This window comes from Prunus persica, chromosome G7, assembly GCF_000346465.2.
Source record: "Prunus persica cultivar Lovell chromosome G7, Prunus_persica_NCBIv2, whole genome shotgun sequence".
NCBI classification, from domain to species: domain Eukaryota; kingdom Viridiplantae; phylum Streptophyta; class Magnoliopsida; order Rosales; family Rosaceae; genus Prunus; species Prunus persica.
Genome location: NC_034015.1, coordinates 16088206 through 16099885, shown reverse-complemented (window position 1 = coordinate 16099885; position 11680 = coordinate 16088206). Strand labels below are relative to the sequence as shown.

Sequence of the window (11680 nt, the reverse complement as noted above, 5' to 3'; positions counted from 1 at the left end):
ATAAATCCGATTGTAAATAACTCGATACCATGACGACAATCTTTGAATATTCGTTTGGAAATTTGGTGACGAGACCGTGGGAGGTCAGATTGTGTTGCGTCTCAGATCCGCCATAGATGCAGAGGACTTGTCCTTCCCGGTTTCTTTGGGCTGGTGGGTTCTTAACTCTTTCTTTGGTTCGGGTTTATGGGCCTTAAACGGGGCTTCACATACCAATCTACTTCTTCTCGATCGAAACCTGGTTTTTTCAAAAGTTTGCCAGCCATGAGGTGAGTTACAGTCACCATCGTTTCTTTGATTCTTCCCATGTTGTCGTTCCTCAGTTTTTGGAAGTGTTTTTTTTTCCTTTTCTGGGATTCATGGGTCGTGCATATGTGTCTGTTTTGTCAGTGGCTCAGTGTGTTTGTTTGTATAGAAAATTATTTTGGTAGAAAAATTTGCTTGTGCTATTGGGTTCTTGGTGTCTGAAGCAATTGCCTTTCCCTTTTTACTTTAAGTGTCAATTTTTATTGATAGTTTTAAAAAGTCGGGAATTTTCTCGTGTATATGACTTGGCATCTTTTTCTTTCTTCTTTTTACTATAAATTGGTTCATTCTCATGGCTTTGTTGCTTTGAATTGATTGGTTATGGAATGTGTTTTGCTGAGTTTTCAGATTGAGAGTTCATTAATTGATTGGTCCCTCTCCCTCGAAGGCTATTCAAAGCAGCTGACTTGGTGTACCCTTTTAGGAAAACCTTCAAAGCAATCAAAATATCTCTAGCAATAATGTTTTTCCTCACAATGTGGCTAAGGTCCTATCTGTGGTGTTACTAATTTCCCAAACTGTACACTTTTTCGAAGTTACATGTCCAAATATAAACCATTAAACGAATTGTCTTTTTTTTGGGGTCAAGAAGTAAAGGAATTGTCAACACATGATCATCTATAGAGATGATTAATTAATATGATTGTTTCGGAAAACCATCCTGCATATTTCTGATCCACTTTGAAATTTGGATTGAATAGAATTTCTGATGTATATGCTTGTGTGGCTGATGAAAATTTACTCAAGAATTATGCTTTCCATGTAGCTGCTTTCGATATCCTTTGTTCATATCATATGTATCCCTTTCTTTCACAGAACGAGAAAGATATTTGGGATTTCTCTGTCCCTCATTCTTATCAACTTTGCTGCTATAATGGAGCGTGCCGATGAAAATCTCCTCCCCTCAGTTTACAAAGAAGTGAGTGAGGCTTTCAATGCTGGGCCATCTGACCTGGGCTATCTCACTTTCATTAGGAACTTTGTGCAGGGAATGGCATCACCCCTTGCAGGTGTACTAGTTATTAATTATGATCGCCCTACAGTTCTGGCAATGGGGACTTTTTGCTGGGCCTTGTCAACTGCTGCAGTTGGTGCAAGCCGGCTTTTCGCTCAAGTTGCGTTCTGGAGAGCAGTGAATGGTTTTGGATTGGCAATTGTTATACCAGCACTTCAGTCTTTTATTGCTGATAGCTATAAGGATGGAGTGAGAGGGGCTGGATTTGGGATGGTGAGCCTTGTTGGTTCCTTGGGTGGCATTGGAGGTGGGGTTCTGGCCACACTTATGGCTGGTGAACAATACTGGAATGTACCAGGATGGCGCTGTGCTTTCATTCTGATGGCATCACTAAGTTCACTAATTGGGTTCCTTGTTCTCTTGTTTGTGGTTGACCCAAGAAAAACAGTTAATTTCACTCATGGTACAGACCATAGTTCTGATAGGTACGGGGCAATTATTTCATCATACATTTTAAATTTGTTGTCTATTATATCAGCTTTCAAATTCTTTAACAAGTTATAGATGTGGTGACTTTGGTTTGTGAATGGAGAAAGAGTTCATCAATATATGATGATTCGGTTACCTTATGCTGCAGGGAAGATTTGATAATTAAGGGCCCTACAAGTGCAGCATCAGTTTGGCTCGAGTCTTGGACAGCCATGAAGGCAGTTGTTAAAGTGCAAACGTTCCAAATAATTGTTTTGCAGGGTATTGTTGGTTCGCTACCATGGACTGCCATGGTGTTCTTCACTATGTGGTTTGAATTGATCGGTAAATACTACCGTAAATTCCATACTTCAATGAAACAATTGCTGATTATCCTTTCTGCCCTCCTTTTTGTTTTCTGAGCTTCGAATTTTCAAACTTCTACTTTCATGACATATGATGTCTTCTAATTCGATTTTGCAGGTTTTGATCACAACAGCACAGCAGCCCTCCTTAGTCTTTTTGCTGTTGGCTGTGCTATGGGTTCTCTTCTTGGAGGACTAATAGCAGATCGAATGTCCCGAATCTACCCGCACTCAGGCCGCATCATGTGTGCTCAGTTCAGCGCCTTCATGGGCATCCCCTTCTCATGGTTCTTACTTAAAGTCATCCCACAGTCAGTAAGCAGCTATTACACCTTTGCTGTCACCCTCTTGCTGATGGGTCTCACTATCAGCTGGAATGCTACTGCTGCAAATGGTCCTATGTTTGCTGAGGTTGTCCCCGTCAAACACCGAACCATGATTTACGCCTTTGATCGTGCTTTCGAAGGATCGTTCTCTTCTTTTGCAGCTCCCTTGGTCGGAATTCTTTCAGAGAAGATGTTTGGTTACGATGCAAAATCAGTGGATCCGATTAAAGGGTCTACCCGGGAGGCCTTTGCATTATCTCAAGGGCTTCTTACAATGATGGCTGTTCCATTTGGCTTGTGTTGCTTGTTTTATACGCCATTGTATTTGTTTTTCAGGAAGGACCGCGAAAATGCTAGAATGGCCAGTGTGAAAGAGGAAGAGATGAGGTGAGAAGTCATTCTTAGTTTGAAGGAGCAATCAATGATATGAAAAGTGAGAAGTATTATGTGGCTTCTCCAAGCCTACGGCATTTCTGGAGTTCTGGTCTTCCAAGTCTTCGCCTACTCTTGCCTTCAGCTGCAATATGATGACTAGTTTGAGAAGCCACGCTTTAATTTCGATACTAAAAGATATCTGATACCAAAGCTAATTTTGTTTGCACACTAAATTTTGTGATTCTTTAATGGTTAGGCCACTTTTGGGAGTGATTATGTTCAATGGAACCAATGTCTTACATATTTGGAATGGTTTAGCATGCCATGAATAGTTCATGACACATCTGAAAGGCTCATCAGGAAAGAATCAAACTTACTTTTGTGTGTGTGTGTGTGTGTGTGTGTGTGTGTGAGAGAGAGAGAGAGAGAGAGAGAGAGATATGCATTGTGTCCAACCTATCCTTATTACACATCAAGATACAAAGCATCCCAAAAGTTACAGTGACATACATTTTAAAGCGCCCAACTCCATTGATGAAATTAAAAGGAAAAAAAAAAGGGGAAAAAAAGAACAAAGAAAATGCAATCTGCGAACAAATATTACAACCCCACTTGCATTTCAAGCATTGATAATATGTCAATTGACACTTTGGTGCTAGCAAACAATAGCTATATGCACCTTGGGAAGAGGGTTTGCCCCACATACCCACCAGCCATAGCCCTTCTTACATTAGACTCGAACATCTTAGGATTATCTCTCAACACTGCAGCTGCATCGTGATTTAGGGGATCTTCATAATTTGGTTCCTGCAAACAAAATTAAAGAGAAAAATAAGCAACATTCAGATACCAAATAGTAACAAATCACAGAGGCCTATCAAGATAGTACCGTGAAAAGATGATACAATCCATAGATGACAGTGTTTATATTAAGGACAGGTTTCCAATCTTCTCGTAGGATGTTGAGGCAGACATTCCCTTCCAAGTCAATATTAGGATGGTAGACCTGTCAGTGGGTTGTAAGATGCAGAGACAATGGATCATATAAGCGATAAAATAAAAGAGAAGACATGATTTAAGTTAAACAAGAAACGGTGAAACATATATGATGCACAAGTCTACCTTGGTCTTACACTTGACTTTTGGTGCCTCATGTGGATAGATAGGGGCAACTTGGAAAGTAAACGAAAATGTACCACCTCTGTAACAACAAATGGAGGAGAACTTAGAAAACTAATCAATACGCTAATTTTACATGAGGTTTTAAAAAAAAAATATTTCTGCTAAGAAACAACAATATGATAACCCTCAACACCATTGCTTGTGTTCGTGTTGACTTCATTACATAGAAAACAATGGCTGCAGTGTCTTGCAATTGAAAATCCTCGCACACAAGTATATTTGTAGACATATTTGTGTGAGTGATATGCACTTGTAAGTGTGCGTGGAAAACAAAAAAGTAACCCAGCTTCTCTGACATAGGATACGTGTCTAAAATTAGTATGTGCAGTTGTGACAAAAGCTTTGTTTGAAGAAACTTTTGCACACAAAGAGTAGAAAAAATCCTTACGAGTAAAAGCCTTCATCTGGACGAATTGTAACCTCAAAGTTCATCAGCTCATCCTTGCCATTAGGAAAAGAAATGTTACAAGATTTTGGTAGATTCAGCTCAGATATATCTGCATCAGATGCCACAACAAGTAAATTTTAAAAAAAATGAATGGATAGTCAAATTTAGTGAAACAATAAAACTGCACGCATAGTCCAAAAAAACCAGTAAAAATAATTCAGCAAGAGAAGCAGTTTAAAACCTGCCTCCTTAACCAAATTATAGCATTTTTGGATAATGACTTATTGTAGCACCAACATTTAAATATGCAATCAAGAATGCTAAAAATTTCAATTGAATAATGACTCTGTACTCAGCATAAACTTATCACAACTTTATATATCAACTTGATGTACAAAAAGATACACATTAAGCAGTCCAGGGGGTTAATCCATTTTCAAAAAACTGTTATTTTCTAAATTTTCTTCAAAGTACCACCAACCTGAGAACCCTTTATATAATTCTTATTGCGTAACCAAGGACCAAGAAGGATGTTCTATATCATCATTTAAAAACCACTCAACCCAAAAAGCAATACAACTGTCAATATTATAGAAACCATCTAACTGGTCTGATCCATATTGCTTTAAACAATCAACAAACTCTTTCTGGAATCAGAAATGAAGGGCATGCAAAAGCTAGAAGAATATTGAAAAAGTAAGAGCTTCAAATAAATCAAAGGATATGATCATTAGAGAGAAGGAAAACCTTTATGAAGACGTAATTCCCCAGCAGATTGCTTCTTAACATGTGACGCTCCATTGGCATTTTCAGCAAGTTCTCTCTGCTTCTCCTTTACTTTGAATAGCCTAATCATATCTCCTGAAAATAAAAAAAATAAACAATTATCCTAAAGGGCCTAAAGGGGTTATATTTTTGTGCTAATAACAACAATCACACTGGTAGCTTGAAAACAAAAAAAAGATCGTGAGACAAAGAGTCTATGACATCGAAAAACAATGACATAGAATCTCCACACACAAGTAGACCAAAGTAAGGGGTGAATCAATCTAAACAGAACTATAGAAGATATGCCAAGCAGGCCAATTTTTTCTTGTGGAACATGAAGTAAAATATAACCAAATGAAAATCAAATTTAGTACAAACCAACCAAAAAAAAACAAGTCAAGAAACCTCAATATTCACTGGTGAATGGTCCTTTAATTCATCTTCTTTGCTTTTCTTTTTTCTTTTGAGGCCCTATCAGGCTAAATGGCAATACAATTGTCCATTCACTGACAGCTTTATACTCAAAATCATGAAATTAAAGATGATATTCTCCAACAAATTACAATCTCATCTTTAATCACCATAACAATGATCTCAAAGTGATCAAACAGTAACGAAATCCTCACAATAGTAATGCCTTTTCAAATTAAGACAAGTCCATCACATAAAAAGAAGAAATAAAGTATGAAGTCATATTAACAAGAAAAGGAGAAGTGAAGCCACTAACAAATTTCTTAAACAGTTACAGGGAGACAAAAAAAATCAAATCTTGCTCAAAAAGCTAAAACCCAATAAACCTCCCAAGTTTACAAACACAATTATCCAATCAGATGCCAAAACCCAAGTGGTAGAATAATAAATCATACAAAAGTAACAAAAAACAAAATACGGGTTAGGGCAGAAAAAAGTTCAGTCCTTTAAGCACCTGAATGGAATTCCTGGAAAATCTAACAAGGCAAAGGAAAGAAATAGACTTGGAGACAGATACATATACATTTATATGTATATATTATTATTACGATGTGTAGATGCTGACCTGGTTGAGAAGAAGCTTGCAAAGGAGAGGGTGTGGTGGATGAGTAGGAAAGTGAGGAAAGAGAGACGGATTTGGAAATAGAACGACCTGTCGTTTTGGGGTTTTGGAGAACTTGGCCAATTAAGCGTCTCTGGGGTTTATGCCTTGATTTATTGGGATAGAGATGCGTCGGTGTGGGGACAAACTAGTCGTGCTGCTTTATTTGTACGCTATTTCTTTTCTCTGAGAGATAAGGAAACAAGTTTGAAGCTCGGCAATGCTTACTTGTCATGTTTAGAATTAGACTTCTTTTTTGTTGTTGTTTTTATTTTTATTTTAAAGGAAAATTGTTGGCCCAAACTTGTTGAAGCCAGGGATGAAGGCCCAATTGGTAAAATTAGTATTCCAAAAATCATGCTTGAAATAAACTACTGGAAATTACATAATTAAAAAAATATATGAACGTTGTAGGTTTATAGCTTCAGTGATAGAATGTAATTTTTACACTAGGTAAAGATACTAACATCTTCTTACCCCTTACTTTCGTGGCAGAATGATGAATTATCTCTCCTTATTGATGTACCATACCAATTCAGTTTAGTTTATGCTTAATTTTGAAGCTTTATTAAGTTCTTTCGTATTAGTTTTAACAATACCTTAAATGCAAAGTAACTGTTCGTAATTATTTGAGCTACACGCATTTTACGTACTAGTTTTCACTACACTAATACACTTTTCTTTTTTTATCTAATCACCATTATTTATGATATAATCAATCCCCTTTCCTTCAAACATATACTTGTATACATAAATGGTTTCCAAAATATTCAAAAATATTATTTTGTAGGTAGTGAAGAAAAATTCGCACGTGTGTGCATTCCACACTGGAAATGAACCCAACACGCGCAGATCAACGAGCGAAGTCCTTGCGCCAAAACCCGTCTTCAACGGTCAGTACCCATCTCTGCAAAACCCTAACCACCACAGAGCTCAGAGAACAGAGACCAACAATGCCGAGCCTCTCCGTCTTCGTCACCTTAATCTCACTCCTCCCCTTGCTCTGCCACTCATTCTCTCCCGAAGCCCCAATCAATCGGCGCCTCCTAGTCCTCCTCGACGACCTTTCTCTCCAATCCTCTCACTCCATCTTCTTCCACTCTCTCATCTCCCGCGGCTTCGATCTCCACTTCAAGCTGGCCGACGACCCCACCCTCTCGCTCCAGCGCTATAACCAGTACTTGTACGACGGCCTCGTTCTCTTCTCTCCTACCGCCCACCGTAAGTTCATCAATCAGAAACTCCTAAGAATGACACATTTTGGTTAATTCCTTGATTTGCAATGAAATCTGATTTTTTTGTTTGGGTTTTAAGAATTTGGAGGAGCTCTGGATTTTCAGGCTGTGCTTGATTTCGTTGACTCTGGGCACGACTTGATCTTGGCAGCTGGTGCCTCTGCATCTGATTTGGTTCGCAGTATTGCAAGGCAATGCGGGGTCGATTTCGATGAGGTTCGCTGTATTGTTCATAATTTGGTCAGTTTAGATGAATGGAAAGTAGAAACTAATGTCGTTGATGAATATGGTTTTGATTTGGTGCAGGATCCATCAACTGTGGTTATCGACCACACTAATTACGCAGTGTTGGGGACCCAAGGGGACCATACATTGATTGCCAGTGATGACTTTATTCAATCTGATGTGATTCTGGGAAAGAATAAGATCGAGGTCGGTTTAAGTTTCATAAACATATTTTCTTACTAGATAATTTGTTGCTACATATGCCCACATTGCTTAAATCTAACGTGGTAAATGTTTTGCTAGTTATAAACTTCTTGCTCTCTGATTTCAGTACTTTGCATTGTGTTTTAGATTATTATTCAATATCATTACGCAAAAATGGTATCGATCACTTCAATGTTCATATTTTAAAATGTCTTATATATTATCATTCTATGCGACAGGCCCCTGTACTTTTCAAAGGGATTGCACATTCGTTAAGTGCTTCTAATAGCTTGGTAAGCTCCAATCTGCATCTGAAGTTCTGAACTCTTTTGCATATGACCTCTTCAGTGGGTTTTAAATGGCGTTGAGATAACGGATTATTTCTTTCTGTGGTCTATGGTATAATCGTAGGTTTTAAAAGGCGTTGAGATAACGGATTATTTCTTTCTGTGGTCTATGGTATAATCGTAGGTTTTAAAAGTTCTTTCAGCATCTCCTTCAGCATATTCTGCCAACCCAAATGCCAAATTGTCCTATCCTCCATCACTCACTGGATCAGCTATTTCATTAGTTTCTGTTCTGCAAGTAAGTTCTTTCTGTGTTCTGGAAACAATGTTTGTCTATTATATGAACCTCCACCTAAGCTTGCTTCCATCTCTGAAACACAATGTGAAAGTCTTTTGTGAGCAATTGGGACATTTTCTTTATGTTCCTTTTCACACCATCACCTGCCACATTGGTTGAACTTGATGGAGTCATTTTGAAATCTTAAATTGCAGGCTAGAAACAATGCTCGGATTTTGATCTCAGGCTCTGTAGATATGTTTAGCAACCAGTATGTATCTAATTGGTTATATGGATTCATTTACCACTCGTGGTTTCTCTGTCCTTAATTGTTTTTCGTTTATAGGATTTACTTCTGATTTCTGCTTGTGATTCAGATTGTTCAAATCAGCTGTGCAGAAGGCTGGGAGCTCAAAGAAGTGAGTAAAATCTTTAAATTGCTGCTTTTCATTACTTATCCCATTATCTTTTTGTTATATGCTGCTTTCATACTTATTACCTACGTATAGTTGAACACACGGCAAACCTACTTGCATTTAGATTCTTTTTTAAAGAAAGACAGAATCTATGTAATCTTAAGTGCTGAAGACTCCGGGAAGCTTCCATTGAATACTTCTGTAATCTCTCTTTCATTCTCATGCACTCATATGTAACCTGTCCTTTTGTTTGTGCTGAAAATGGTTTGATACTCATTCCAAAGTGGCTTGATCAAGGCAAAAAATTCACATTATCCTGGAACTTTTGATGACAGATATGAAAAGTCTGGTAATGAACAATTTGTGACTGAACTTAGCAAATGGATCTTCCATGAAAGGGGACATCTAAAGGTGAGGTTCATTATATATCGTGAACTTTTACATTAAGATATACGAGTTAAATGAGGCTTTGAATTTGTGATATTACAGTTATCAATGCATTTACTTCCAATTTATACTTGATATGTTTAGGTATTTGTTTATCATTTATCCTTGTGCATTGTCTTTGCTGTGTTAATTCATGACCTTTATTTTCAGGCTGTCAATGTTAGACACCACAAAGTTGGAGAAACTGATGAACCTGCAATCTATAGAATTAATGATGATCTGGTAATGCCTCAACACAGCTATCATCTGTATCCATATATGTATGTATATTTGCTGAATTTCTAAACAGAGGGAATGCACTGGAATCATTTAGTCTTTTGTATTTGCAGGATTATTCCATTGAGATATATGAGTGGTCTGGAAAGAGCTGGGAACCATATGTGGCTGGTGATGTTCAAGTGCAGTTCTTCATGATGAGCCCTTATGTGCTAAAAACTCTGGCAACTGATCAGAAGGTATTCTTATCCCAAGACCATGTTTGGACTTGATTTACCAAATCTAGAACATCTTTGTTTACATGCATATTTGATTTTTCAGGGACTGTACCATACGTCATTCAAGGTCCCTGACGTTTATGGGGTTTTCCAGTTTAAGGTTGAGTATAACAGGCTTGGGTACACTAGCTTATCCCTTTCCAAACAGGTCAGCTTTTGGTTTAGATACCTTTCATTAACAAAGCAGTTTGATTGTTGTTATGGCTTTATAAATTTTATGATTTGTTTTTCCACTACAAACTTGATCATATTGTATGAGAGCTCTAGTTTCTATTACTAATTGTTTACCCCAAAAAAAGAGAGTAAATCAATGACTGTAAATTTGTGAGCTTCCATGAAAGAAAGATCAAATATTTGGGCAGTTAAATGGCAATTGTCTGATATAATAAGATAATATGATGTAAAAAACATGACAGTTCGAAACTGTCCATTGTTTGTTGTGGGGGGTAGTTATGGTGCTCAACTGCAAATTAGGGAAACCTTATAAGATTTTAAAACTATTCTATTCTTGTTATAACAAGATTGTTCTTCTCAGATCCCTGTACGGCCTTTTCGGCATAATGAATATGAACGATTTATAACCACCGCTTTCCCGTATTATGGAGCTTCGTTTACTACAGTACTCTCTCTCTCTCTCTCTCTCTCTCTCTCTCTCTCTCTCTCTCTCTCTCTCTCTCCCTCTCCCCTCCCTCTTGTGATCTTATCTGTCGATAAATCTGCACTTACCTCTCGATAAATGTTTGTTTGGTTTCACTTTTGCAGATGGCTGGGTTTTTTATCTTCAGCATTGTCTTCATGTACTACAAGTAAATGCTGATACACGAGAAAACTTTGCATTAGAATTTGGCCATACCTCTAAATTACTTGCCTTGAGTTTTCTTGTTAACATTGTTTTGAGAGACTTCTGATAGCAAATGGCAACAAATTGGCGTTATCCCAAAAATGTTGTTTGCATTGCAGTTTCTGCCTGGCCTGCCCACTGAGGTGGTGTTGGCCGGCCACTTGGTCGTTCGGTGCAAAAGCCAAAAATAGACAAGCATCCACAAATTTAGAAGGTGTCGACTCAAATCTGACTTGTTGGGGTCAAAGTCACATCAATTTTCTTAAATCATACAAACAGAGGCATTATCGTCAAGTCCTTTGTTTGTCTTGATAACCAGTATCCTGCACTTCTTCGAAAAGTCATTCTAGAGGAAGTGGTTGCTTGCTCATGTTGTTTGTGGTATAGTATGAGAGGAGGAGGGGGTTGGGGGATTTGAACGTGGACATTTTTCAAATTTGGAAAAATTAAAAATTAAATAGTAATCAATGTTATGGTTTATATGAATTTTCATTTAAAAAAGGAAAAAATCTTAGTATTTTAATTTCATTATGTGAATGAATTATCAATCATGGGGTCGGATGCATGCATGCAGGAAAGAAATGGGAAAGTGACCTCTCACTCACTGTGACATGGGACAAAATTTGAGTCTTCTTGGAGATCGAGATTCACACTTGTAAGTTGTAAACATTTTCGGCTTGGCTTGACTTGACTTGAGGGAGCACAATAATGTTACTTACACAAACTGAAAATGAAGACTGGAACATCATTTAGTTAATGGTAATTGGAGGATTTCTATGTCTCTTAACAAATAGAGTCAATTTACTTAGTGAGTCGTCTCCTTATCTCTTGGAAAACCTTGGCTCTTCGACGCATCCATGTCACAACATAAACACATTTTGTTTGTTGTGCTACGAAAAAACGCGTTTGTATTTTGATTTGATGCATTTGATTTGAACTGAACCTTGGTTGACAATTTAAGTTGATTTGTGAAAAAAACATTTGATTAAGAATTATCGTCTTGATAAAGGCCCAAAAGACACTGAACCTGTAAAACGAAATGCACGTGA

At 37.6% G+C, this 11680-nt stretch overlaps 3 protein-coding genes across 7 annotated transcripts; 2 read left to right on the top strand and 1 right to left on the bottom strand.

The window, feature by feature from the left end:
• Positions 1 to 3136, top strand: LOC18769689 (multidrug resistance protein 2). Its single transcript, XM_020568241.1, has 4 exons — positions 1 to 269; positions 1123 to 1746; positions 1899 to 2074; positions 2213 to 3136. The coding sequence occupies exons 1-4, from the start codon at positions 187 to 189 to the stop codon at positions 2809 to 2811; spliced, it is 1482 nt and encodes a 493-aa protein (XP_020423830.1). The 5' UTR covers positions 1 to 186; the 3' UTR covers positions 2812 to 3136.
• Positions 3237 to 6412, bottom strand: LOC18769152 (NEDD8-conjugating enzyme Ubc12). 2 transcript variants are annotated; one of them, XM_020568242.1, is made up of 6 exons: positions 6170 to 6412; positions 5113 to 5226; positions 4366 to 4474; positions 3918 to 3996; positions 3685 to 3801; positions 3237 to 3602 (listed from the first exon to the last, which is right to left on the bottom strand). In XM_020568242.1, exons 2-6 carry the CDS (start codon positions 5219 to 5221, stop codon positions 3465 to 3467), a joined length of 552 nt encoding a protein of 183 aa, XP_020423831.1. In that variant the 5' UTR covers positions 5222 to 5226; positions 6170 to 6412; the 3' UTR covers positions 3237 to 3464. The 2 variants fall into 2 exon arrangements, with proteins under 2 accessions (XP_020423831.1, XP_007202643.1); XM_007202581.2 differs by lacking the exon at positions 6170 to 6412 and adding an exon at positions 6059 to 6163.
• LOC18771391 (dolichyl-diphosphooligosaccharide--protein glycosyltransferase 48 kDa subunit) lies at positions 6984 to 11627 on the top strand. Of its 4 annotated transcripts, XM_020568073.1 has the most exons (15): positions 6984 to 7426; positions 7520 to 7656; positions 7747 to 7872; positions 8109 to 8162; positions 8341 to 8454; positions 8649 to 8704; positions 8811 to 8852; positions 9185 to 9260; positions 9447 to 9518; positions 9626 to 9751; positions 9834 to 9938; positions 10326 to 10409; positions 10553 to 10596; positions 10751 to 10845; positions 11206 to 11627. In XM_020568073.1, the coding sequence occupies exons 1-15, from the start codon at positions 7039 to 7041 to the stop codon at positions 11256 to 11258; spliced, it is 1572 nt and encodes a 523-aa protein (XP_020423662.1). In that variant the 5' UTR covers positions 6984 to 7038; the 3' UTR covers positions 11259 to 11627. The 4 variants fall into 4 exon arrangements, with proteins under 4 accessions (XP_020423662.1, XP_020423661.1, XP_020423664.1 ...); XM_020568072.1 differs by lacking the exon at positions 11206 to 11627 and having other exon boundaries at positions 10751 to 11140; XM_020568075.1 differs by lacking the exon at positions 10751 to 10845 and having other exon boundaries at positions 6985 to 7426.

Excerpts from the sequence above, each read along its gene's own strand:
- LOC18771391 (XM_020568072.1), top strand. The coding sequence starts at position 7,039 with ATGAACCCAACACGCGCAGATCAACGAGCGAAGTCCTTGCGCCAAAAC. Across the intron at positions 7,427-7,519 it reads CTTCTCTCCTACCGCCCACC|AATTTGGAGGAGCTCTGGAT; the intron begins GTAAGTTCATCA and ends TTGGGTTTTAAG. Across the intron at positions 7,873-8,108 it reads TGGGAAAGAATAAGATCGAG|GCCCCTGTACTTTTCAAAGG; the intron begins GTCGGTTTAAGT and ends TCTATGCGACAG.
- LOC18769689 (XM_020568241.1), top strand. The coding sequence starts at position 187 with ATGGGCCTTAAACGGGGCTTCACATACCAATCTACTTCTTCTCGATCG. Across the intron at positions 270-1,122 it reads AAAAGTTTGCCAGCCATGAG|AACGAGAAAGATATTTGGGA; the intron begins GTGAGTTACAGT and ends TTTCTTTCACAG. Across the intron at positions 1,747-1,898 it reads ACAGACCATAGTTCTGATAG|GGAAGATTTGATAATTAAGG; the intron begins GTACGGGGCAAT and ends CTTATGCTGCAG.
- LOC18769152 (XM_020568242.1), bottom strand. The coding sequence starts at position 5,221 with ATGATTAGGCTATTCAAAGTAAAGGAGAAGCAGAGAGAACTTGCTGAA. Across the intron at positions 3,802-3,917 it reads AAGTCAAGTGTAAGACCAAG|GTCTACCATCCTAATATTGA; the intron begins GTAGACTTGTGC and ends ACCCACTGACAG. Across the intron at positions 3,603-3,684 it reads GATTGTATCATCTTTTCACG|GAACCAAATTATGAAGATCC; the intron begins GTACTATCTTGA and ends TTTTGTTTGCAG.